This window comes from Eleutherodactylus coqui, chromosome 7 (genome assembly GCF_035609145.1).
Source record: "Eleutherodactylus coqui strain aEleCoq1 chromosome 7, aEleCoq1.hap1, whole genome shotgun sequence".
NCBI lineage: Eukaryota > Metazoa > Chordata > Amphibia > Anura > Eleutherodactylidae > Eleutherodactylus > Eleutherodactylus coqui.
Window position 1 is genome coordinate 33,614,975 of NC_089843.1, and position 27,731 is coordinate 33,642,705.

General features: G+C 45.9%; 1 protein-coding gene across 1 annotated transcript in view; it reads right to left on the reverse strand.

Moving 5' to 3' along the window:
• Nucleotides 1-4,936: 4,936 nt before the first annotated feature.
• Nucleotides 4,937-27,731, reverse strand: part of DDRGK1 (DDRGK domain containing 1) — a 43,595-nt gene continuing 20,800 nt past the window's right edge. The window contains exons 5-9 of the mRNA XM_066572914.1: nt 20,458-20,580; nt 12,284-12,322; nt 8,060-8,116; nt 5,907-5,955; nt 4,937-5,202 (exon numbers count right to left, since the gene is read on the reverse strand). Of these exons, the coding sequence (XP_066429011.1) occupies nt 5,030-5,202; nt 5,907-5,955; nt 8,060-8,116; nt 12,284-12,322; nt 20,458-20,580 (441 nt within the window). The 3' untranslated portion in view covers nt 4,937-5,029. The remainder of the gene's footprint in view (nt 5,203-5,906; nt 5,956-8,059; nt 8,117-12,283; nt 12,323-20,457; nt 20,581-27,731) is intronic.

The following is a 27,731-nucleotide window of genomic DNA, read 5'->3' on the forward strand; positions in this document are numbered from 1 at the left end:
CTTGATAATCATTGGTTTGGTAATTCTGTCTTCACTCACTATCGCATGGCGTGAAAATCACCCAATTGTATCACCTGTCTGAAGGCAGCCTGGGGCTCTTGCCCACCGGCGAGGGCGATATCAGGCCGTGAGTCATGGCACAATATCGCCCTCGCAGTCCTGAAACCCCCTGGATGGAGGCGTATTCACAAGGAAGCAGCCTCGCATCCCTGCGGGGGTTTCCCTCATCTCCGCCGCGGCGGTCACAGCGGCGGCAGGAGATTGCGTGTTGGAGAAGCTAGCTGAAGGAATCCCCGCTGCAGCTGTCACAGCCGCGCCAGGGGGATCGTGAGGGTCTCCCATTGGCTTTTGAAAACGATGGTCAATACCGCCAGAAGTGGGAACAGGCTGCGCTTTGTTTTCTGTATCGCATCACAACGCGGTGAATGCAGGAAAATATCGCAGATGTGAAGGAACACATTCAAAGGGGGCTTCATATTTTTGCGTCTCACAACGTACGGATCTTGCACCATTTTATTGCGCCCGTACTTGGACGTCAGAAGTGGAGATTTAATTTAACCCTTTCCTTTAAGTAGGAGGGGGGGGGGGGATACAGTAAATTCCAGATTCCCCCTATATGCATGAAAGTCACCTTTGTATCCACAAGCCTGTAGTTACCAGCCCCCATACGGCAGCAACAACTGGGATGGGAGTTAAAGGGGTTTTCTAGAAGCGGTCATCAGTATCCATTCAGAGCGGGTCGGCCTCTTAGGATCCCCAGCGATCAGCTGTCTGAAGGGGCCGCATTGCTCAGACAAGGCCGCTGTCACCTCAGCACCGTACAACATATAGTGACTATGCCGGGCATAGCCGCTCAGCCCCAGTAACGTCAATAGGACTGAGCTGCTCTTAGGGCATACGACAAGGGAAGGTGACCACACGGCCGGAGAAGAGGCTGTGAGGTTCATGCCAGCGCTGTAGCCTCTTCAATTAGGTCATTTACAAGGGCTCCGAACGGCGGACCCCCACCAATCTGATGTTGATGATCTATCCTGAGGGCAGTTCATCAATATCTTTGTCCCGGAATTCCCATTTAGGGTGCGTTCACACGTAGCGGAGTTGGTGAAGATTTTCCACAGTGCATCAAAAATGGTGTCAAAATCCGCAGCAGTCCCGCTATGTGTGAACATTCCCTTGAAGATTAAGAGGCGGATTTAGCAGACATCCCTTTAAGGCTAGAATTGAATATATATGTTTTATTTAGGGTTATTGCAGTACTGAAGAGGTTAAAGAGGTTTTCTAAAGCGAAGATATGGATGATGTATCCTCAGCATGGGTCATCAGTATAAGGTCAGTGGGGGTCCGTCAGTTGGGATACCTGAGGATCAGCTGTCTGCAGTCTATGGTGCTCTGGCCTCTTCTCAGTGGGGGTCCGCCACTTGGGACACCTGAGGATCAGCTGTCTGCAGTCTATGGTGCTCTGGCCTCTTCTCAGTGGGGGTCCGCCACTTGGGACACCTGTAGATCAGCTGACTGCAGTCTATGGTGCTCTGGCCTCTTCTCAGTGGGGGTCTGTCACTTGGGACACCTTTAGATCAGCTGACTGCAGTCTATGGTGCTCTGGCCTCTTCTCAGTGGGGGTCCGTCACCTGGGACACCTGAGGATCAGCTGTCTGCAGTCTATGGTGCTCTGGCCTCTTCTCAGTGGGGGTCCGCCACTTGGGACACCTGTAGATCAGCTGACTGCAGTCTATGGTGCTCTGGCCTCTTCTCAGTGGGGGTCCGTCACTTGGGACACCTGTAGCTCAGCTGACTGCAGTCTATGGTGCTCTGGCCTCTTCTCAGTGGGGGTCTGTCACCTGGGACACCTGAGGATCAGCTGACTGCAGTCTGTGGTGCTCTGGCCTCTTCTCAGTGGGGGTCCGTCACTTGGGACACCTGAGGATCAGCTGACTGCAGTCTATGGTGCTCTGGCCTCTTCTCAGTGGGGGTCCGTCACCTGGGACACTTGAGGATCAGGTGACTGCAGTCTATGGTGCTCTGGCCTCTTCTCAGTGGGGGTCCGTCACTTGGGACACCTGAGGATCAGCTGACTGCAGTCTGTGGTGCTCCAGCCTCTTCTCAGTGGGGGTCCGTCACTTGGGACACCTGAGGATCAGCTGACTGCAGTCTGTGGTGCTCCAGCCTCTTCTCAGTGGGGGTCCGTCACTTGGGACACCTGAGGATCAGCTGACTGCAGTCTCTTCTCAGGCATGCAACATCACATCCGTTGTTTACACGGTCTGAATAGGATTGGGCTGCACTACTAGACACAGCCAGTATGAAATGTACAGCTCTGTGCCTGACATGCAATGAAGTGCCAGCTGCCATCACCCTGGCACAACAGCCGCTTCAGGCAGCTGATTGGCGAGGGTTGCAAGTAGTGGACCCCCACTGATCTGATGACCTATTCTGAGGATATAATAGCATCTATGTCTTAAGTCTAAGAAAACCCCTTAAAAGGGCTAAAAATCCTCGATACGTTGTTTAATGCTCTCCACTAAACTAACTTGCAATGTTCATATAATAATAATGGATTCCACATCATGCCCGTGCCTCTCTCATAAGCCGCCCTGCGCTCACCCACAGGTGTCACTTCTCATAAGATCAGACAGGAACATGGTGTCTATTTGTTTGAGTTTTATTAGCAATCTACAACATGCCCACTAGATGGCAGCATTGTACCAGGTAAGAGCACACAGAAACTGAGAAGTGTATAAAGCTGCAGAGCGCCTGCGCCAATCATAGACCACTAAAGGGATCAACTTTCTGCACAATGAGTGATTTATTCATGCAGCTTTGTATTCACTACACCTGTAGAAACCTCCTGCTGCTCCTCAGGGAACTGTATTATGGGCAGTTTTCTAATACATTTCTAATTGCCCAAATCACTGCCATTAGACTATGGGTACACGGTGGCCGGCCACAGCAGAAGTCATGTGACCAAAGATGGCAGTGCAGCCATGCGATCTGGAAACCTCACAGAAGTCAATGCACTGGCACCGAAACTTGCGAGTAGCCGTGACTGTGATGCGCAAAAAATCTGATGTGGTTGGATTTCCTGTGACCACGGATCCGTGGGGGTCACAATGCGACTGCATTGACTTCTGTGAGAAGATCGCTGAGCTACAGTTTGATCTTTGGTAACATGACCTCTGTTTGTGGCCAAAGTCCCCGTGTACCCCTAGCCTTACTGGTGTGGGGGGATAGTTCTGGTAACAGGACAGAGCAGCTGCGGGAATTCACAGACCCTGCAGCAGCTGTATTAGTCATCACCACTGCCCCCTGCTGTCTGCATCTGCAGATTACCGCCCGCTCTTCCATACCTTCCCGTTTACACAGGCCGGCTATCTGTGGAGAAATTGCTCAAGATAATGATTTTGACCAATAGTCGCCCTGCGTAAAGGCGGGACCTCACAGTATACGGAGCGAGAAAGCGATAGTTGTTCGCTAATTGCTTAATATTAGCTCAATGCAACAAAGTGACTAAGACGAACATCACACGGGCGAGCGCGACATGGAGCCATGAATCCCACCCCGATATCGCGCTCCCCATCATGTGAATACCCCATAACAAAACAGCCTTGCATCACTTGGTGGGATGAAGGGATCCTCCGGGGAGCTGCCACAGACGACTGCAAAGTTTCTCCCATTTTCACTTTCAATGGGGCCGGGAAAACATTGCTCATGTGTACAATCCCATTCAAAAGAATAGGGTTCAGATTTGCGCAGGATTTTTTGTCGTGCGATGCACAAATCTCGCACGCTTTTGATGGCAGTGTAAAGCCAGCCTGAGGCTACACGGGTGTGAAACCTGCAGAGTTTTTGCGTTGCGAGATGTACAAATCTGAATTCCATTCTTCTGGATGAAGTCATACGCAACAGTGATTCTGCGAGGTAAAAAAAAAAAAAAAAGGCTCCATGTCCTGTTTTTTTGCGTTACTCGAAACTCATCGGCCATTGTTTTCAATGGGACAGTCAAACACATGGCATGCCGTGTGATGTACCTGCCAGTGCCATGTGACTGTTACCACTGAAATCGATGGCAAACACCTGCCGATCCTCCGACGCGCAGGAAATAAGGAGCCGGAAATGCAGAGAAGTGATGCAAGGAGTTTGTATGAAAGCCGCCTCGCATCCGCAAGTAAAGCGCACGCTGACGAGCGCTATATCAGGCAGGGTTCTTGGCCCAATATGGCGTTCGCCCGGGTGAGTGTAGCCTAATTAGCAAGTTCTCATCTGTGAACGACTGCCCGCTTACTCTAAACGGAGGCGGCTGGAAGAGATCTCCGCTGCACCCCGCCTCCACCCACGGACCAATCATCACTCCCGTGTGGAAGCCCGGCCCAGGCGACAGTCGCTGGGATGGCTGTTGGGCACTTAAAAGGGTGGCAGAGTTATTTTTCATATAGTTTTAGGCCTCCCTTTACCCAAAACCACATAAAATCAATGAATTCACGGTGGTACCGGACCCCCGCTGCAGCGCTACAGCATCTATCCATGCTTACATGGTGTGCGGTGGAGACATGGGTTGCTTACCCACATGACTGCTGCAGATATCACAGTGACGTCCCGTTAACCTGCCCAGATTTATTGAAGGTCACCGGGTAACGTCACCCTTCAAATGCTGTGACAGCAGAGCGCAGAAGAAGCCGCGGTGAGTATGTTGATTTTATATAGTCTTGGGGCCCAAAATTGCATAAAGGACGGGGAAGGGTGGGAGGGGAGGGGGAGCTAAGTGCCGGCCCATCCCGCCTCTTCCCATTTCTGGCTGTGGACAAGGTGTGGGATGTGGGTGGGGTTAAGCTCTCACCCTCTCCCCACCCCTTGTCCATAGCCATCAACGGGAGGAGGCGGGATGGGCCGGCACTTAGTTCCACCCTCTCCCTTTGCAAAAATAACTCATCTGAGGCACACATGGCGATTCCAGTCCTTTAATGCTGTGATATCCCACCTGACGTGAACAGGTAACAGGGGGGTCTCCTCCACGCAAAACTGAGGAGTCGGGGGTCTAAGACACGGTGAGGGGAGCCGGACTGGACTCGGGGTTCAGGTTGATCAACTTGTTGGTGGCCTGCGCCAACTCGGAGATGGAGACGCGCCCCCTCTGGCGGATGAACTGTGCGATGGCCGTCATCTCCTCCGCTGTGATGTAGATGAACTTCCCTCTGTCGTCAATGACACCTGCGGGGGAGGTAGAGGACAGGATGAGGGGTCCTGCACACAGGACGAGCCGTGCATTTAGAATTATACTCTAGTCACATCCAGAGCTGCATCCACAATACTAATGATGTGTCTAACCTGCAACCATAGACTAGGAGCTCACACCCCGCTTGTTCAGGGTCTCTTCATAGTATATGCCAGAATTTGCGGCGGACGTCCGCACCAACGATCTGCTGCAAAGAGTTTTTTGCTCGCGGAGGATAAAATCACAGCATGCTCCATTTTTGCTCGGGCTCCGTGCGGACGGCTTCCATTGAAGTGAATGGAAGCCATCCGATCCGAGGCCCTCCCACAATGTCATTGTGGAAAGGTTGCGGATTCCGCGTCATCGCCTAGCAGCGGCGCAAGAAAAATAAACGTTTAAAGAAAAAAATCTGTACTGCGCATGTCCGACGGCGGCTCACCACGACCATCCGCAGTGCGGATATAGAGAAAAAACCCCACAAGTACGCACGGCCGCTGTTGCGCTCAGGGCCGGATTCCGCAGCGGGCTCCCACATGCGGCTCTGCCGTGTGCAGGCGGCCCTACTCGCAGGATTCTAATTCAGAATGCACTACATCTCCCACAATGCACTGCAGCGCAGCGTCGCATTACAGCCTGCACTCTCTTCTCTGCTTGCACAGCAGGTCCCCGGGGTGCGCTAGTCCTAATCCCATCCCCTCACCTGTAATAGAGCCGTCGGCCAGCAAGTCCTGTATCCTGTTGATGGCATCCTGTGCGGGAGAGAGCAGAGAGGCAGTAATTACAGGGCTGAAACCATTGCAATAGAAGTCCACAGATGTAGCAGAGTCGAGCTGGTCATTAGCACAGCACTATGACAATATGTTGTCTGTAGAGTTACATAGGTCTGCAAGGAAATCTACTGCCTTATTTAACAGGGGTTGTACAGGATTAGAAAAACATGGCTGCATTCTTTCAAAAAAACAGCGCCACATCTGTCCACAGGTCATGTGTGGTATTACAGCTCAGCTCTGTTGACATGAAAGCTGAAATCTCACACAGGACTAGTCGACAGATAAGGCACTCTTTGTGGAAGACAGCAGCCACGTTGTTCTAATCCTAGACAACACGAAGAGGTGCACAACGCATTCAGCTCTGCTACATCTGTAGTGAAGGGGCCATGCCGCTGGAGGTATTGATGCTAGATAGATTTTAGGTTATGACTACATGGTGGTAATGTTGACCTTGCGACCGCAGGTAGTCCTGCGAGACTGGAACTGAATGGGCGTGAATGAGGTCGGGCTCCACTCGCAAACTGCTACGACTGCGACCCGACAATCACAAACCTCGTGGTTGTCGAGTTGTAGCAAGTGGCGATCTGTAACCTACCTGTACAACCTGACTCCCATCCATTCAGTGCCGCTGTGGCAGAGCTACCCGCTGTGTAGTCCCAGCCTGAGCAATAGGGCACCGGCCTTGTGGACAGCTGTCTCCTCAGTAGCCGCAGTTGCTCCTCAGCATTAATTCCCATGGCTCTTAGAGGCTAAGGCCTCCCTCACACGGGCGTTTGCAGAAACGCTGCATTTTCTGCAGATTGCGCCCGGTTTCAGCAGCGCCGGCGTGCGTTACGCCAGCATTGTGGCTTTGTTTTCAGCACAGCAGAATACATAAAGCCAAGGCTGCTGTCAACAGAGAAATATCAATCCTCACCCAGCAGGTGAAGCCGCCGTCGGGACCTTATGAAGCCGGACGGTTGCTGTGATTGGCTGAGTGACAACCGGCGGAGCCAATCAGAACCAGCACTGGAATGCGTCCAATCACAGCCACTTAATTAATGCATAGCTGTGATTGGACACATCCAGCGCTGGCTGTGATAGGCTAAGTGGGCTGTCACTCCATGGCGCTCAGCCAATCAGAGCAATCTCTTGTTGGAGGTGGGGATTTTGAATCCCCGTCACCAGGGAAGAGGTTCCCCTGTTGGCTGAGAGCGCTGCCGGGGACAGTGTGGCTCAGACGTTTAGCGCTGCCAAAAGCGCGGTACCAAGTTTTGTCGCGTTTTCGGCAGCGCTGAAACAGCTACCCATTCATTTCAATGGGCGACGCAGGGCTGAAAACGGCCAAAGATAGAGCATGCAACGCTGTCAGAGCGCAGCCTTGAAGACACTGAGTTCTCGGCCTTGTGTGAGCTGCTCCATTGTACAGCTAAACGCCGGTGTGAGGGGGGCCTAAGGGCCGCTGCGGATTTGTGCATGCATGTTTTATTGTGCGCAAATTGTGCTCCTTTACACATGCAAATGACACGCTGCCATTCATTGAAATGGGCACAGAGTGTAATTAACCCAATATGTGCGCCTTACCTGCACAAATGCACAGGAAAGTACAGCATGCTGGGTAATTTGTGTGATATACGCTTCTGTGCACAAACCCACGGAAACCAATGGGTTCTATTCACCGTGTATTGTGCTGCAAGACGCTGCGCAAATCCACAACGTCACTGATGCGTCATTTGCTGCGCAAATCAGGAACGTCACTGATCTCCACAGGCGATATAGCACTGCGCACCCAGAATTCCCAGCGCCACCATCACCCTACTTGTGTCCCCTTCCATCCACAAAGACACGACAGAGGTCTGTCACTAACACCACTGAGGGGTCTGCACCTTCTGCGGTAGTTTCATTGCTTGCATAGACTCTCTTAAAGGCAACCTATCCCCAGCGCTGCCCATTTTAATTCAGAGGGTGCACTTTGCAGCTACTAAGGGGCGCAGGTACAGCGGTGCCCTGTATGCATCACCGTGGGCTCAGTGTCCATCCACAGCGCAGCGGGCAGAGCTGCGGGCCGGTCCTACATTAGAGGGGTCTGTCTGGTATCACTCACCTGCGCTCTCAGCCCAAAGCGCGCCCCCAGATCTTCCAGAACAACCACTTTTGAAGCCTAGAAGAAAAAAACAAATAGAGGTGTAGCGTGTTACATGTGGCATGTGCTGCAATCATATGTGAAGGGGGTCTCCAGATGTAGGGGCACAAAGCCCAATCCTTGTAATTCTAGTAGACTTTGTGTTACTCATCATTTATACATTCTCAGCACAAACTTCTCTCCTGTTTCATTATACACATAATGACTTCAGAGCATGCCTACAACAATCACCTGTAAAGGCAATATGTGGTGGTCACAGCTCACCTCCTCCCCCTCCATACCCACAACACTCTCCTGTAGAAGGCAATGTGTAGTGGTCACAGCTCACCTCCTCCCTCTCCATGCTCACAACACTCTCCTGCAGAAGGCAATATGTGGTGGTCACAGCTCACCTCCTCCCCCTCCATGCTCACAACACTCTCCTGTATAAGGCAACATGTGGTGGTCACAGCTCCCCCTCCCCCTTCATGCCCACAACACTTTCCTGTAGAAGGCAATGTGTGGTGGTCACAGCTCCCCCCTCCCCCTTCATGCCCACAACACTTTCCTGTAGAAGGAAATGTGTGGTGGTCACAGCTCACCTCCTTCCCCTCCATGCTCACAACACTCTCCTGTAGAAGTCAGTATGTGGTGGTCACAGCTCACCTCCTCCCCTTCCATGCCTACAGCACTCTCCTGTAGAAGGCAATATGTAATGGTCACAGCTCACTTCCTCCCCCTCCATGCGCACAACACTCTCCTGTAGAAGTCAATGATTCACCTCCAGACTACAGGTTACTCTATTTCATGTGACTGCCATACAGTAAATCTATTCAAGCAGAGCCGCAGCTCAGGGGAGACGGCCACCCCCATAATCGTGTACAGAAATTTAAGGGGATCTTCTAGTACTTGGCAGAATACTCACCTACTTCAGTGGTTCCCCGTCCAGAGACGGTGACCGCTGCTCAGAAGGCGGGAGCAGCTGGATGCAGTTATGTGTGGTCTATTGTGCACAGACCTCTCAGCCAATCACAGGCCTCGGTGGCCACGGAAGAATCCCTGTTGGAGCTTGTGACAGCCTGAGTGCACAATACACGGCACGTGACCATAACCGGCTACTTCTGGGTTCTGAGCGACGGTCACCGCTGCTCCATTTCTGGAGGAGAAGCTGCTGAAGTAGGTGAACGTGTCTTTTCCTTAGTTTACGTACTTCTAAGCCCGTGAATTGTTTTTAAGGCCCGGAGTGCCCCATTAACCCTTTCCAATTCACTGTCTGACGTCTGAAGACATTCTGATTGAAGGCTGTACAGCTCCGATGTCGGAAGACGTCCGACAGGGTATTCTTACTGTAGATTACTGGCTGCTCTGTTGTTGGGGGGGCCTCTCCAGCATGTCCCATCCCACAGTATAGTCTCTAGCCAGCAGATGGCGCCATTGTACAATGGCAGAAAGAGAAAGCCCCCTAGGAAACCCTGAATCCAAAATTGAATTGCAAAGGGTTAAATACAAAAAAAACCAAACAAACAAAAAAAAAACCTAAAAGCAAAAGTTCGAAGCATATTGTTGTATGATGTTATCAGCCTCTTCCCGGCAAATTGTAATAGGATTCCGCTGAGAACACAACACAATGCTGAAGTATCAGCCTGCTCTGTGGTTGAAGGGTACCGGCTCAGGGTCACAATTAAAACTTAGGAAAAAAATGCAGACAACACAAAACAAACCTTCACTTCACCGTGTAAGAGGCCAAACTGGTAAAGGAACATGAAGAAGAAAGACAAAGGAGGTCCACAGCTTTCCCCTAGAATAGTGCAGATGGAGCGGATGCCTCCGTGTACGGGTTGGGTTTGTTCTGTGCGCTCACAGAGAGCAGAACATACGGACAGTCCTGAATGTCACTGCGTTACACAATGTAGTATCCTAAAGATATCAGCAGATGGCGCTGTTACCCTGTGACGGTGGGATGCAGGACCACAGGTCTTTTATTGCATTCCGTTTTGGTAATGTACTAATTAACCCCTGATTTCTTGTAAGTTGTCCTCCGAGTCACATAGTGAACAATTCTTTTCATGCGTTTCCTAGTTCTGCCTGAACCGTTCCAGCAGCCCCGCGGCTTTACCGGGAAGGACTATTGAATTTCTTCTACAATGACATTTTGTAAGAATTCATGAAATTGGGATTTTTTTTCATTAACCTAAATGTAAATGAAGAGCATCGTAAAATCATTTTTGTACAGACGTGTTTTACCACCGAGTCTTCCCCTCCTCCTAAGTTTATAAAGGTTCTCCAGGACTTTTTTTTTATGCACTCCGGGACCACTTACCGATCAGGATAATGAAGGGGCTGCGGGTCCTCTTCACCGTTTACACAAGCTGAGTGGTTTACCCACACGGGCAACTGTGTCTGGGACTGCAGCTCCCCCTACCTGCCTTCATAGTGCTGATCAGTTAGGGTCTTGGAGGTCAGACCCCCACCAAACATTCATGGGTTGTACTTTTGGTAAACGACCGTCTCCTGCAGCAAGGCCCAAAATTTGCTCTGAAGAGGACTCAAATTAACTACTGACCTTCACTGTAGCTCCTCCGCAGGAGAAAAACGGAATTACAAGGTGCCCACTTAATGCTTAAAATCCCCCCAAAAATCTTTCATCCTTTGGAACACTACATGTACGGGGCGGCATTATGGCCCATCCCTGAAGTATTGCCATGGAGGCCCGGATTAATTTCTCTTTGATGCTAATTTTTTTCATATCGCACCAAATGGAAAGTGACAACGTCCTCTAGTATTACTCACCTACATGCCATTATTTCTGAGATCCCCCACTGCCCTCTAATTGGCTGCAGATGAGGCCTGTGCTGACCATGGCAAAAGCTCTAACATTGCAGTGGCTGTCTGTATTTCCTGTACCGCCTCGTTGGTGCCTCATGCCAGTGCTGCTTGGTTGCCATGCTCAGCACAGCTCTCAGATGATGCCAATGGAGGACAATGGGCGACCTCTGAAATGATGAGGCACATGGGTGTGGTGGAAAGCTCAATTTTCAGTTCTTGCCCTTTAAGGTTTAAGTCTTGTTAACATTATATACATTTATGAAACATGGCCGCCTCCATACAGACTAATCTCATTGGAAAATAGCTGAGAAGCATGAAAGGAGCCAAGAGAGAAAAGGACAAGGAAGTGGATGTGACATAATTAGCCGTGACGTCATGTGCAGCCGAGCTGGAGGACTTAACTCCATGGGCTGCAGGTAATGTACTGGAACAGTCCATGGAATTCAGTTCTCAGGGCTCGGACCTGCCATCAATCCTCTCCGTCTTCTGGGTCGGGACCAGCCCTATTCTGCCCTAAATGCAACAATGGAAAAAAACACGGACATTCTTTATGGAAACAACTAAGGTTGAATGAAGGTTCTGTCCCCGGGATTTCATCATAGTTCCTCGGGGGCGAGGGTTCCCGCTGCTCTGCATGTCAGGGCCCTATGAGAAATGTTCAACATTGTATATTAAAGGGGTTTCCCCACAACCTAAAGATACATCCCAACCTCTCTGTGACTGCTGCAGCCAATCACTGGTCACAGCAGTGACCTTCTACAGCCAGTGATTGGCTGCAGCAGTCACAGTCCTGGTCAACAGCAACCCAGAAGGGCAGAGAGGTTGCGAGGCAATTCTAAGTAGTGGGAAAAGGGCTCCAAATACCCTGCACAGACATAAATGTAAGAGATACAACTGTGATTGCCTGTACCTGCCACTAGAGGGAGCTTATTCCCATTTCACACAGTGATGAAATCACAAGGCTAGGCGATCACTTTTTGATCAGTGGGGGTTCAACCTCAACCAGCCTCACCGATCCTAAAATTGAAGGGGCCACCGCACTTGTGTAGCACTGCAGACTCATCACTGTTTTTTTCCCGCACGGCAATGCACCAATCACTTGCTCCAAAGCGAGATGCTGAGCAGCCTTGCTTAGGTGAAATTGGCGCAGAATTTTGGAACTGCACAGAACCAAAGGAAGTATGCAAATCTACGGGGAGAGATCCATGTGATGCGGGGCACATTAGGAAGAGTGTAACTCTAATACGTCAGGAGGGGTATCATCTCTCCTTAGGGAGAGCACCCATAAGGTGAGAAGACTTATAAGGCCATGCAAGCTCCTCCGGGAAATATATGCAAATAAGGAATACGTCATACATGTGATCACGATTAGCCACTTACCTTAATGTAGTTGATGAACTCTGTGAGAAAACTGCGCGCCTGGAAGAAAGGGGAAGAAAGCTTTTAGAAACCCGGGCAAATGATACGGTCAGTTGTGTCAAGTATGGCATGTGTGGTCTGTGCTAAAGGAAAGCCCAAATACCGCTCCTCACCCGGCTTCATTTACTGCTCTTTACAGACTAAAAAAAATAAAATAAAAGAATTGAAAGTAAAAAAAAATTATTAACCCCTCGAGGATGTGGCCTTTTTTATCTCCATTCTTGTTTTTTCTTCCACACTTAAAAAAAAAAATCAGAACTCTTACTTTCCCATTGATATGGCTGTTTTTTTGTATTTTTGAATCGTACCATTTAATGTAGTGAAAAACGTAAAAAAAAATGTCTAAAGTGGCGTGAAATTGAAAAAAAAAAAGGTCATTTTCGTCAGCTTTTTTTTCATTTATTTGGAGGGGGTGGGGCTTGTTTTTACAGCGTACACACTGTGGCAATAATTAGATAACGACTTTATTCTGTGGGGCGGTACGATTACGACCGTACCAATTGTATAGTGTTTTTTGTTTTAAAAAATAAAAGATTTTCAAAAAACATTCTGTCGCTGCGTTCTGAGCACCATAACTTTTCTAAATTTCCTGCGGATATAGCTGTGTGAAGGTTTATTTTTTAATAATCGTGGCAGTAGAAAATATGCATTTAACAAATATACATTTTTTTTGTTTTTATTGCTTTTTATACATAAAAATGGTGAAAGGAGAATATATACTTTTAATATCTTATTGTTTACAACTTTTCACAAATCTTTCATTTCTATTTGTAGTTCTCATAGGGAACTTGATCATGTGATCATTGAATCGCTTCTACCATATACTGCAGTACTTCAGTATTGCGGTACACGGTACTTCTGCAGGCATTTTGTTAAGACAGGCCACAACACGGCAGCCGAGGGGTCCTACAGAACTGACAGCAGAATTTAAAGGGCTAACAGCCACAATCTGTGTGAACGCTGATTACCGCTGTGTATCAATCCCACTTCATACAGACCCTGCGCACCCGGGACGGACATATACCGGTACATTCTAGGACGCCAAGAGGTTACAAAAACTGCGGCATATTTCAATGTTCCAACTGAAGAGGTGAAGTTTGCTGCAAATCCGCTTCTTTGCAGGTACATATAGCTGTTTGACACTTCTTTTGGAGGGGTAACTGTAAGGCTGGGTTCATACAGGGCGGATTTGCCACGGAATTTCTTGGTGGATTTTCGCTGCGGCATATCGGCCTGTGGCTGGAATTAGCCAGCCATGTGGATGAGATTTGTCAAAAATCTCGTCCACATGGGGCGGGCAATCTGTCGCGGGCAAAGCCGGCATTGCGGCGCGGATTCCTGGAATGTATTTTTTTATGGTTTACTATTCTTCACCCCTTCATGACATACATGTACGGTGGATGTGCACAGAGATTGCATGAAGCAAGCCCAGGAGCTGGAGCTGAGCCCGCTCTATACATGCTGGGAGCCAGCTGTAAAACACAGGGAATACCTGCATGCAAGAGCCAGGATCGGAGATAACGCTGATCCCTGCCATTTAACCTTTTAGATGCCAGCCCTATTCAGTTGTTATGGCAGCTAGAGGCCTAGTGAAGGCCTCTACTGCAATATACTGCAATACAAGTATTCCAGTGCATTGTAGAGGCAAGCAAGAGATCAGAAGTTCAAGACCTACTCGGGTGCTAGAAATAAATACATAAATAAAAAGCAAGTTAAATAGAGAAAAAAATTATAACAAAAACCTTTTAGAAATCGTTAATTGCTTAGATTTTATAACTGATAACAGAATAAAAAGATCCTTATTATAACATTACTTGTCCTGTATGATGAATGCTGTAAGAAGAAAAACGCAAGACCAGAAATGCAGCTTTTTTATCACCACCATTTCCGAGCAAAAATGTAATAGAATTATCAAAAAAGATATATGCAGCACAAAATGATGCAAATAAAAACTACATTTGGTATCCTTATAATCGTACCGACTCAAAGCGAACACGTTATTTTTAAAAAACCCTAAATGCTATATAAGCCAAAAACTTCTAAAAAGGGCACTTTAAAAAAAAAAATCAAGATATTTAGCCGAGCCCCTTAGATGCTGCTGTCACTGCAGACCATAGCATCTAAGGTTTCTCAATCAGAGAAAGTCTTGCTTTGCTGACCCTGTGATCCCCCGCACATAAGGGCCTCCGTCTAAGGCTACTCTTACCCTGGACAACCTGTTGGCACAGATGATGTCAGGTCGTCCCAGCGATAATCGCTGCTGTGCTTTTACACAGGATGAGTATCATTGATTCAATGGAGGTGGAGCGGACCGCGAATTGTTTCGGCCCACCTGCCTCCATTCACCACAAACAGCCAATCGCTCATACTGGGGGCCGATCGCCGCTCAGTTTTTATACATACAGAAACTGAACGAGAAGCGGACGAATTCTCATGCGTCATTCAGTCGGGGCGCGAATTTAGACTGAAGGACAAGTGCTGGACGAGGTCATCTAAAAGATGTATCGGACCGTGCAAAAAGACCCCAAATAGAGCCTTGTGTAAACATTTACATGTATGTTGGGGTTTTCCCAAGGAACATGATAAATATAAACTAAAAAATATCACGTGAAATTTAGAGAAATGTATGAAAACTATATTTTCACAATTTAACCCCTTAGTGACGGAGCTTTTTTCCCCATTTTTGTTTTTTCCTACTCCCTTTTAAAAAATCGTAGCTCCTTTATTTATCCATCGGCGTCGCTGTATGAGGGCTTGTTTTTTGCGGGATGAGTTGTATTTTTCAATGGCACTATTTATTGTACCATATAATGTACTGAAAAACTTTTAAAAAATTCTAAGCGGAGAGAAATGGGAAAAAAACGACATTCCACCATCTTTCGGTGCGTCCTGTTTCTACGGCGCACAAACTGCAACAAAATCGACCTGATATCTTTATTCTATGGGTCAGTATGATTACTACGATACCAAACTTATATAGTTTTTTTTTTGCTGTAGTACTTGTATTTTTTTTTAAGATTAAATTTTTTTCAATTATTTTCTGCCGTCATTTTGTGCGCGCGGTAACTTTTTTATTTTTCCGTCGACATAGTTTACCATGGGCTCATTTTTTGCGGGATGTCCTGTAGTTTCCGATAGTATCAATTTGGAGTACATACGACTTTTTGATCACTTTTTATTGCGTTTTTTCTGGGAGACAGGGTAACTAAAAAAGTGTATTTCTGGTGTTCTTTATTTTTTTTTTCGGACGACGTTCACCATGCAGAAAAAATAATGCACTACTTTGGTAGATCGGACTTTTACAGACGCGGCGATACAAAATACATATTTTTATTTTATGATTTAGATTTTTTAATAATGGATATGGCAAAAGGGGGGTGATTTAAACTTTTAGAACTTTTTTTTTTTTTTTAACAATTAAAAAAACTTTATTGATTATTTTTTTTTACTTTACTTTGAAGTCCCCCTGGGGGACTTTAACATGCGATGCTTTGATCGCTCCTGCAGTATGACGTAATGCTATAGCATTACGTCATACTGCTTTTTGACAGGCAGTCTTTTAAGCCACCCTGTGTGGATGGCTTGATAGGCAGTCTGCTAAGGCAGCCCTGGGGCCATTCATTAGGCCCCCGGCTGCCATGACACCTGCACGGCTCCCCCGATCTCACCGCGGGAGGGCCGTGCAGGACCCCCGAACAGCGTTCGGGGGATTTAAATGCCGCTGTCAGAATTGACAGCGGCATTTAAAGGGTTAATAGCCGCGATCGGCCGAACGGCAGAGCGCAGCTATTGCCAGCGGGTGTCAGCTGTAATAAACAGCTGATGCCCGCGCTGTATGGAGGGAGATAGCGCCGCTACCTCCCTCCATACAAGTCCTGCAACAGCAGGACGTAGTTTTACAATAGCGCCGTCACTAAGGGGTTAAAGGAACCAAAATTTGTGTCAGACATTTTAGAATGGCCGGAGCCTTGTCCATAATCTGCCAATGTCACTTCAAACCCCTCTGAGGAGCGGGATTAGTTGGTGTTTTTCGGTGGAGGTCCCTTTGGAAAGCTGATTTAGCTGCCCTATTGCTTCCAGAGCTGACATGGTGACAAGTTTGTTGCGGCCCTCTCTTGGATGTCATTGGTCAAAGACCAAGTATCAGTCAATGGGTCCATATCTAAAGAGACCGGCTACCACAGCTCTACAATATGAGGACAGAACTTGCTATCTTAGAATAATGTTTTTGTTCGGGGTAAGAAATGCAGCAAAGCCTTCACCCAACCTTGTATCTAAAAGAAGTAGTAAGGCGGTGCAGGGAGGTGAGCAGTGAAGGGGTTAACCACGACTCCTCACCTATGGTATTCAAAGCAAACGCCTGGCGTGGGCTTCACAAGTGCTCAGGCCAAGCTTTACGTCTGAAGGTCACGGAGTCTTATGTTCTCAGTTTCACAACCTCTTAGGACTCAGATCTCCACGCCTGACGATGAGATGTACGGAGCTGGTATCACGCCCACATCTGCCAGATGCAGAAAAGTTCAATTCTTTAAAAAAGTCAAAAGTAAAAATAAATAAAAAATGACTACAAATCAACACTGAGACTCAAGAAAAGTTTCAGGTGCTTTCAGAAGAAACTACCAGGAGGGACGGATTAATGAAGGTTAAATTATATATATGGGTGCTTCATTATGTGGCGTGCATTGTAAGAGATGAAAAAAATATATATATATATATATTTATTACACTTCACTTCAATGGAAGCCGGACTTACATAATCCGCGCAAAATTGCAGAGTGATGCGATTTATTCTCCACGAGCGGAAAATCCCAATCGGTTTATACTTATGGAGATGAAACTGCGTTTTGCCATTGAATACTATGGGCTGCATTTGCTGCGGGGGCCGGCGGCCGTGGACGGGCAATGCAATCACACCCGTGTGCAGGAGGCCTAACCTTTAACTGTGGCCGTGATTTATCGGTTACACCTCCATGGACGTGGGGTCCCACAGTCTCCTGTTTATCACGGTTGACCTTTTTTGCAGTAATGATCTGGGTACAATTACTTGTTTTTATTAATTTCCAGGTTATAAACAATTAAAAAACGTGGAAATAATCAACTTATATTTATATATTTTAGTAATGTTTCATAATAAACTATAGGAACCCAAGGGCTCATGCCCACGAGCGTTGCGGGACACGCCTGCGGATTTACGCTGTGGGAGTACCGCGTTTCTAAACAAAAAGGTGCCTGTGAGTGATGGTGGAAATCCGCGGTCTCCAGTAATGCTATATTAATGGAGGTAAACCGGCAGCAAATAGAACATGCCGCCATTTCCCACTGCCGAAATCCGCGGTAGAATTCGGCATGTGGTCACTGGCCGGCAGAAAGCCATTAGGTTTAATAGAACCTAATAGCTGCGAAATTCAGGTGCATTTTCTGCAGTGATTCCGTCAGTGGGCATTCACCCCTACAATCACTAAAACTTCACAACTCTTTCAAGTTTGTAATTTGTCAAATTTAGTTGACCCCTACCGGTTCTAGAAACAAAAAGGACAGACGCGCCAAGACAAGCCATGAGCCCCTCGGCTGTGATCGGCCAAAGACGGGCTCATAGACTTCTACAGACTCCTATCACACTGCCTCCAGCTAACAAGGAGAGGCGATCACAGAGGCGATCACAGAGGCGATCACAGAGGGGATCACAGAGGGGATCACAGAGGGGATCACAGAGGGGATCACAGAGGGGATCACAGAGGGGATCACAGAGGGGATCACAGAGGCGATCACAGAGGCGATCACAGAGGCGATCACAGAGGCGATCACAGAGGCGATCACAGAGGGGATCACAGAGGGGATCACAGAGGGGATCACAGAGGGGATCACAGAGGGGATCACAGAGGGGATCACAGAGGCGATCACAGAGGCGATCACAGAGGGGATCACAGAGGCGATCACAGAGGCGATCACAGAGGCGATCACAGAGGCGATCACAGAGGCGATCACTCCGCTGAACACTTTTACCCCTTTCACCAATTAATGGAATGACATTTTTTCTATAAAACTACAAAATGTTGTTTTTTTACAAAAAAATAGGCTTTGATGTGTTAAATGGGATTTGAGTGCAGATGAGGAGGGAGGGAAGTTCCTCGTACGTCATTGGGGACTGCATGGCTTCATGGCTCCCCCTCAATAAGCAAAGTGTGGATGAAGAAGGCGCTAAATGGCCATAAATGGTTTGTGAGGCTGCAACCAAACAATCTGGCTCACTTACATTTGTACAATAACCATTTGATAGATCTAATAGATCTGGGGGGAGCCTGACAACGGGCGCAGAGACACAGCATCAGCCATGTGGATGTGATATTAAGAAGTCTCATCCATGGGCTGCAAGACTCTCCGGAGAGGAAACCGACCTGCAGAATGGATTTCTGAATCTGCGATCGGCTGCTGCGGGTTTGCACTGTGGATTTAATCCCTTTCCCATCATGCATGCACTAATCCCTAAGGGCTCGCTCACAAGGGCGTGGATGGATCAGTACGCGGTGAATGGAGGCAATCAGGTGCATTGATTTTCATTGATCTATTCACATTTGCGCATATACATTGTATTTAGATCCGTGTGTGACAAAGATCACATTCATCGTGTATCACACACGAACAGCACTATTGTTCTCTATGGGTAGCGTGTTCAACAATGTATATATGCAAAACATTGTGTATGGGGGGAGTGGGGGACATAGAGGAGAAAAAAACCCAGAACAAGTCACACTGCGCAGTGCAGTATCGCTGCCATATACGGCGACAACCGCAAGAGGCTTGTAAAATGCTGCGGGGGTCATGCATACGCCCGTGTGAATGAGCCCTAAGGCAAAACGGCCAGCGGTATGAAAGATGATTTATTCTAGGTTAAGGCCACTCCTTCTCAGCATATAGATCTTGAACCTCATGCACTATAGATATAGATTACAATACATTGCATGATATGTGATATATAGTATATTACACACACATACATAGGTGTTTAGTCGTTATGGGGTGGGTTAGGGGCTCGGGTCACACCACATTTTGATATTCTGCTCAGATGAACAACTTATACTACATGTCTGCCATTGGCTGCTATTAAGACACTTACTGTATACATTTCTGAATATATTTGTACTGCAGAGTGCAGAGGACCACTTTAGTCAATGCACTTATGGGAATACTCTACCGTTATCGGATGATACCATTCAGTTTGTGTATGGCTTTATATTCGCAACATGCTAGACAGCAGCATCGTATACGAAGAAATAGCAGACTCCTACAGATCACAATATGGCAACTTCCATTTAACTGGCAATCCCACCGCTCATAATAACTACCCTCTGTTTCCCTGAAAATAAGACATACCCTGAAAATAAGACATGGCATGATTTTCCAGAATTTTTGAGGATGCAAAATGATTTTTCAGGCTTTTTGAGGATGCTTGAAATATAAGCCCTACTCCAAAATTAAGCCCTGCTAACAGTTAATTAAAAAAGTCAATTTAAATAGTGTCCAGGCAGCTATACATGTAAAAAAGTTAAACCTTTTTGAAAAATTAATATAAGACACTGTCTTATTTTCGGGGAAACACGGTGTATGCAAGCTGTGAAGCATATTGGAAACTAACAAAAAAAGGGTGCCATTCTAAGACTACTAAAAACTACTTTACGAGTACAAACTATAAACATGTATTAATTGTGCGCAGAAACAGAATCGCAATGAGCTGAAATTGAAAAAAAAAAAAAGAAATACTATTATTTTTCTGTTGTTTATATACAACTTTCCTGCGGTAACTTTAATCCGGCATTAATGTGACCGGACGAGGGCGGATCATCAACTATTCTGCTAGGTAGTGTAAAGGTAAAAGTGTCCAAATAAAGTACTAGATGTGTCAGATCATCGGACTTTCTGGATTGTGAGATGCAGCAGGAGGAGTATCTGTAGGTCATCCAGCTAAAGCCGCACATCGTACAATCACTGGACACAAACACAGGAACCTTTCACCAACTGTAAGACGTCTTGGCTCCTCACTATTAATCCATTTGAGATTATATATATATATGTATATAGCGCCGGGTTTATACCCGCAGGTGCTATATGTGCAGTGAATTAAGTATCGCAGTCGTTACCTGCTCCTCGTCCATGGTCTCGGCCACTCCTTCCTCCTCCACCACGAAGCTTTCCTTCAGTTTCAGGTATTCCTCATGCTCCCGTTTGTCCTGCTCCTCCTTGGCTATCCTCCTCTCTTCCTCCTATGGGGAACATAAGACACTGGTGAGACTTGTAGAGAAGTCACACAGACACTGAATAAGCTGGCAGCTCGACAGCAGGCATCAACGGAGGCTTAGAGAGGAACCCAAACAGCCAGCAGAGAGCTTTTATGCTGCACAGAGTGCAGAATACCAAAGACACCCACATATATAATACAGATAGCCACACCCACATATATAATACAGATAGCCACACCCACATATATAGTACAGAGGACACCCATACATATAATGCAGATTATGATAGCCACACCCACACATAATGCACAGGGTGCAGATTACCATTGCTGCACCCACACATATATGACTCCAATTACCAAGTTGGGAAGCTATGTAAAAAGTAAAAAAGAAAAAAAAAAGTGCCATGAATTGAAAGTCTCATCTAACCATATTTTATTGATTTTATAGAACACAAAAACACATATCATTAGAGCTCAGTCAGATGGGCGATATTTTTTTTTTTTGCACACCTATGTGTGAAAAAAAAAGAAAATGCGCTACACGAATGTGCAAAATATGCCTGACCATAGCTCCGTGCCCATTGCCATCACAGCTGTGGCAGAGGACCGTGATCTTCTCCCATTGCTTTCAATGGGGCCAGTGCTGCAGCCGCCCCATTAAAGGCAATGAGATGCAGGCAGTGATTTTCGGGGAAGGGTTTGAAATATAAGCCCTTTCCTGTAAATAATCCCTTGCCGCTGTAAAAAAAAAATGTATAAAAATATACATCACCACTCCACCACTGTCGGAGCTCTGGCTTGTCTTCTCGCTGGCTCCCCGGCTCCCCGCCTCCTGAAAGTGCTGGGTCTGATTGGCTGAGCGCCCGGCCAATCACAGGCATGCTCAGCCATTCATTGAATGACAGCTGAGCATTGTCCGTGATTGGACACAGCCTTAGCCAATCAGAGGCAGTGCTCAGCCATTCATTGAATTTCTAAATCCCCGGCCAGCAGAAAGTGCTTCAAAGCAGTGCCGGGGAGTCAATGAGAAGACGCGCTGGAGCCCCGACAGCGGCAGAGAGGTGATGTATATATATTTTTTTTATTTTTCACAGCAGCTAGGGATAATTTTCAGGTAAGGGCTTATATTTCAAACCCTTCCCCGAAAATCACTGCAGGGGTTGCCTGCATCCCATTGCTTTCAATGAGGCGGCTGCAGCACTGGCCCCATTGGAAGCAGTGGGAGAACATCGTGATCCTCTGCCCCAGCTGTGACAGCAGTGACAGGGGATTCTTTGGTCCCCACGGGGAGTTCCATCATCAATGAACACTGTGACATTGCGGTCACAGTGTTCAGTGATGAGGGGACTCCCCGTGGGGGATCTTTATGCGCAGCTCGGACCTATGCGGTGCACGCATGTCCTATCTTTTACAGGTGCAAAGATTTTGCGCCTGTAAAAAACGGACATGTGAACACATCATAGGAAACCAATAGTTCCAATAGACAAGCGCAAAAACCGCTCGCCTGACTTTGCCCATAGGGGGAAGGGAAACATTTTTCCATTTCATTTTAAAAAATTAACTCATTTAAAATAATGATGGCAGGAGCAGATCTTACACAAGTTGGGAGTGGCCATGTCTACCATTGTGTAGCATCCCCTCATCTGATACAACAGTCTGTGAGGAGCCCAATTACTGGAGTCTTGGGAGAGGACTTGTCTAATGCCTTGTCTGTTGTAGGATTCTCGCTATTTAACAGTCTTCAGTCATCTTGGCCTGATTTTTACTTTCATAATGTGCCAAACACTTTCGATTGGTGGACGGTCTGGACTGCCGGTGGGCGGTTTGCCCCCGGACTCTTCTTCTGTTGTGATGGATGCACTATGTGGTTTAGCATTGTCTTACTGTAATATACAAGGCCTTCCCTGAAAGGGACCTTGTCTGGATGGAGCATATGTTGTTCTAAAGCCTCTACATACCACTCAGCATTGATATGTAAGCAGCCCATGCCGTAAGCAGCCCACGCCGTAGGCACTGATGCAGCCCCATACCAGCAGAGATGCAGCTTTTGAACTGTTCACGGATAACAAGCTGGATGGTTCCTCTCCTTTTCAGTCCACAGGAAACGGCGTCCATGGTTTTAAAAAAGAACAGAGCAGTTCTCTATTTTGCCTCAGCCTATTTTAAATGGGGTTTGGTCCAGAAAAGACGCCGGCGTTTCTGAATTGTGCTGACATACGGCTGCTTCTTCTTTGCCGGATATGGCTTTAACTTACATCTATGGATCACAGAGAGAATTGTGTGTCACAGACAAGGATTTCTGGAAGTTTTCTTGAATCCGTGCAGTGATGTGCATTACAGAATCATGCCAGCCACCTGAGGCCCGCGGATCTCAAGCATCCAATATTGACTGCCGTCCTTTCTCCAGATTCTCTGAATCTTTTGATATTGTGTACTTTAGATGGTGGGATATTCAAAGTCTTTTTTCACAATTTTTAGATGCAGTTTTTCACAGATTGGTGAACCTCTGGCCATCTTTGTTTCTGAGAGACTCTGCCTCTCTAACGTATTTTTATACATGGGTGATAAGTAAGGATTAGGCGCTCACTAGAAGGATACTGGAGAGTGTAGTAGGTGAGTGGTCTTGATTCCCAGGTGAAGATGAATATTCGTAGGTGCTGTAAACAATCTCATAAGAGAGAGCAGCTAGAGGGAAACTCCAGTCATGGTATGAAGGAGGAAGACATAAATGAAATAAAAGAGAAAAAAACCTCAGCGCTCGCACCGTAGAATAAATGAAAATAGAATGTACTGAAAATACTGAAGTTATGTCACTTACTTCCAGGAGGCGCCTTTAGGGTAGGCGCCTCCTAATCCAAATAGGCGTATCAGAAATGGCACCGATCAACAATGATGAACAGGTTCCACGATTTTAATAAAATAAAATAAAATAATATATTATACACAACGCGTTTCACTTTCCATTCACTTCCCTCTGCAATATGCATTGACGCTGATACAACAGATGCCGGTCTGGATTTGGCAGCCTGATTACCCTCATTTGTCACAAGATTACAAGGTACTTTTATCATTATATATGTTCAGTTTTATTCATATCATGTACACTTGAAAAAGGCCGTGCGGCCGAAACGCGTTGTGTATTATATATTATTTTATTTTATTTTATTAAAATCGTGGAACCTGTTCATCATTGTTGATCGGTGCCATTTCTGATACGCCTATTTGGATTAGGAGGCGCCTACCCTAAAGGCGCCTCCTGGAAGTAAGTGACATAACTTCAGTATTTTCAGTACATTCTATTTTCATTTATTCTACGGTGCGAGCGCTGAGGTTTTTTTCTCTTGTATTTTTATACATAGTCATGTGACTCAGTAGAAAACTCCACGTGTTTTCCACTAGTACCACTTACTTTTCCGGCCTTTTCTTAACTCTGCCCCCACTTTTGTGGGATGTGTTGCTACCATCAATTTCTAAACAAGTTAATTTTTTTTAAATGCAATGAAAAAATGTCTCCCTTTTACCTTCTGACATGTTCTGTGTTCTACTGTGAGTAAAATAAGGTTAGATGAGCTCTCCAAATCATCGCGTTCTTTTTTCTTCACATTTCTTTACATTTTACGCAGGGTGCAGATTACCATAGTTACACCCTCACTGTATATGTTTAGGGTGCAGACTACCGTAGTCACATCCTCATATACTGTATATGTTTAGGGTGCAGATTACCATAGTCACATCCTCACATACTGTATATGTTTAGGGTGCAGATTACCATAGTCACATCCTCACATACTGTATAATATTTAGGGTGCAGATTACCATAGTTACACCCTCATATACTGTATATGTTTAGGGTGCAGATTACCATAGTCACATCCTCATATACTGTATAATATTTAGGGTGCAGATTACCGTAGTCACATCCTCACATACTGTATAATATTTAGGGTGCAGATTACCATAGTCACATCCTCATATACTGTATATGTTTAGGGTGCAGATTACCGCAGTTCCTCACCAACATAGACTGCAGAATGTGCAGATTACTATAACTGCACCCTCATATAATGCACAGCGTGCAGATCATACCCACACCCTCCCATATAATACAGAGGGTATGGATTAACACATTTGAATGCATAGGGTACAGATTACCATAGCCACACCCTCATAAATAATACACAAGGTGCAGATTACTATAGCCACACCTCACATAAAATGCATAGGGTGCCAACCACCATATCTACAACCTTACGTAAACTGCAATGTGCAGATCATAGGCAAGTGAAATTAGTCTTCTTTCCACCAAAATAGTCTAGTCCTGCAGTCATAATCCCTCCTACCGTGTTTTCCCAAAAATAAGACCCTGTCTTATATTAATATTTGACGCAAAAGTGGCACAGGGTCTTATTTTCGAGGGACGTCTTATACACACCTAGCAGGCACCGCCCGGGTCCCTCCCGCTGGTCTCCGACACTCAGCCAATCAGAGCCGGCGCTCGATGAACCAATCACAGCCATTCATTATCGGGGTAAGTCTTATTTTTGTGGAAACACAGAATCTGCCCCTACAAACTTACTGGACTAATAAATGTTCACTAGTAATAAGTAGAGAACAGGAAGAAGTACATATGACTGCAGAATCGGCCTACACAAGGTTTGTTAGTATTGTAACCATGTTCATAGTTGCCCACACACCATGGCACAGGCCCAGTAGACAGAATGTCAACCCACAGGCCAACAACTGCTCTTAATGACTGAAAAACATGAAAACACATCAAAAGGGATTGTCCAGTTTCTAGGGGGCGATGCCTTTTAAATCCCACACTGATCCAGAGTCTCTGTTGTTACCATGGTCTCCATGTACAAGCGGCCAGTATGCCACCACTACAACCAATCAGCGGACGCAGTATTCGCGTGCTATACTACTGGCATCCTAGAACATGGCCACTGAGACCACAGACTGGCTGCAGCAGCCGCATGCTGGCCGTGTGCAAACCAATACCAGGAGGGATTGCCAGAGAGTTGTGGTGTTTTTTCCCCAGAAAACCTTTTTTAAATTAATTAGAATATAGAAATTATCTGCCTATATCAGGCTATTTAATTCTATATCTCACTCTATCTATCTAATGTTTATCCAATATATACGTTTAAAAAGAAAAAGTAAGTGAACCCTCCCTTTGGAATTACCTGGTTTTCTGAAATGATTGCCAATTAAATGTGGTTTAATTGTTATCTAAGTCACAATCACAGAAAGACACAATGTAACTAGTAACACATGAACCGTAGTACTGTTCCTGTACTTTATTGTGCACATTGTGCAGTAATCCATAGTGACGGACGAAAAAGTAAGTGAACCATTGAACTGAATAACCTGTAGATCCCTTTTAGCAGCCATCACCTCCACCAAATGCTTCCTTTAGCTGCAAATTAGGTTTACACAATGGTGAGGAGGAGTTTTGTCCAATGCCTATCTGCAAAAGTGGTTCAGCTCATCAATATTTCTGGAATGCCTTGCATGCATAGCCCTTTTCAGGACTCAAACTTGAGCAATCTAAAGCAGAAATCATCTTCTTCAACCATTCATTAGTTGATTTACTTGTGTGCTTTGGGTCATTTTCTTCTTGCGTCACCCAAAGTATCTTCAGCTTGAGGTCATGGATGGCTGTCCTTACATTCTCCTGTAAACTGTTCTAATTCACCTAAAAATAAATTTTTCCATGAACACATGAACAGACGTTTTTGCAGTTTTCTGAGTCTTCGGTAAGTTTCTTGCTTTGTTACCACCTTCAGGGTTGTCTGTAGTGCTCTTGGAGTGACCTCAACAGGACACCCACTCCCAGGGAGATCAGCAACAATTCTGAATTTTCTCCATTTATAGTTAATTCCTCTAATTGCGGATTGATGTACACCCAGGTCTTTAGCTTTTCCAGTCTTTTCCAGCTTTATATGTCTCTATAACACATCTTTTGAAAGTTGTTAGAATTCAGAAATGGTTCACATGAACCAATTTTTCTTGAGAAAAACAGATCTCTCAGTAACCAGGCTTTGTGCACCTTTATTTAATGAGCAAAGAAAATATGAAACCCACACTGGCAATCTCATGATCTTAAATGAAAGACCATTTGCCAATTAACATGAAGGTTCACTTACATTTCGTCCCTACACTGTGTAAATGAAAGGTACAGCCCTTTGGGCATTATTAGTTTACTTAGATTGTGTTTGTCTATAATGGCTGAAAATCAGACCGCATTTCAAATCAATGCAAAATTCGAGGTCATTTCAAAAGGTTAAAAACATATATTCATCCATCTTACTTTTGGCCGTAGCACTCTGTTCGCACTGCATGGCATCGCTCTACATTACAGAATAACTCGATATTAGGAACCATTTCCTTTTGCCATTTTAGGCACAGTGCAATAAGTTCATGTAGGTCAGTTCGTTAACTCCTTCAAGGGCTTGCATTTTCTTATTAATTATTTTATTAAAATGCAAAATCATACAAAATAGAAAAAAAATCAGTGATTTTAAAAGAAAAAAAAAAAAGAAATATAGACCCAGCCCTAATGCTGTGTGTGCACAGGAAGAAAGGGCTGCGCCGATCTGAACAGACTTATGATCTTTTTTGAGGCGCACTGTTTTGCAATGAAAAGGAAGCGTTCTCTCGGTGATAAAGTGTTAGTTGGTAAACCATTTCCTCACCAGAAAAACTCCACGGGGCGAAAGGGAATTCCCCAAGAGACTGCCGTGCCACAGCAAAGGTAAAAAACACACGAGCACAAAGTATGTACAGCACAGCCCAAATAGATCTATATGCTCAAACTACAGTGGTCGTAAAGATACTATATAAAGGGCAGCACAACCTGCTCGTAGCCCTCAGCGAAAACACCCAAAATAAACAAATATACCAAATCTTCACAATGCATATTTTAAGAACGCTGTAAAAATACATCTCCGGACAATGACCTTCCATCTATGGCCATCAAGTACTCCTTGAGGCGACCTTAAATTTAACAGAAAAATAAGGAAAAAAAATCAAATAGTGTGGCTGCCCGGGTCAGCTGCTCACAAGATGAACATATCGTCCGTACTGAGTACAGAAATTATATTTAAATAGAAACAAAAAGGTATATATTTGGCTTTTACGCAATTGTAGACCGAAATTAGTAAAAATTGC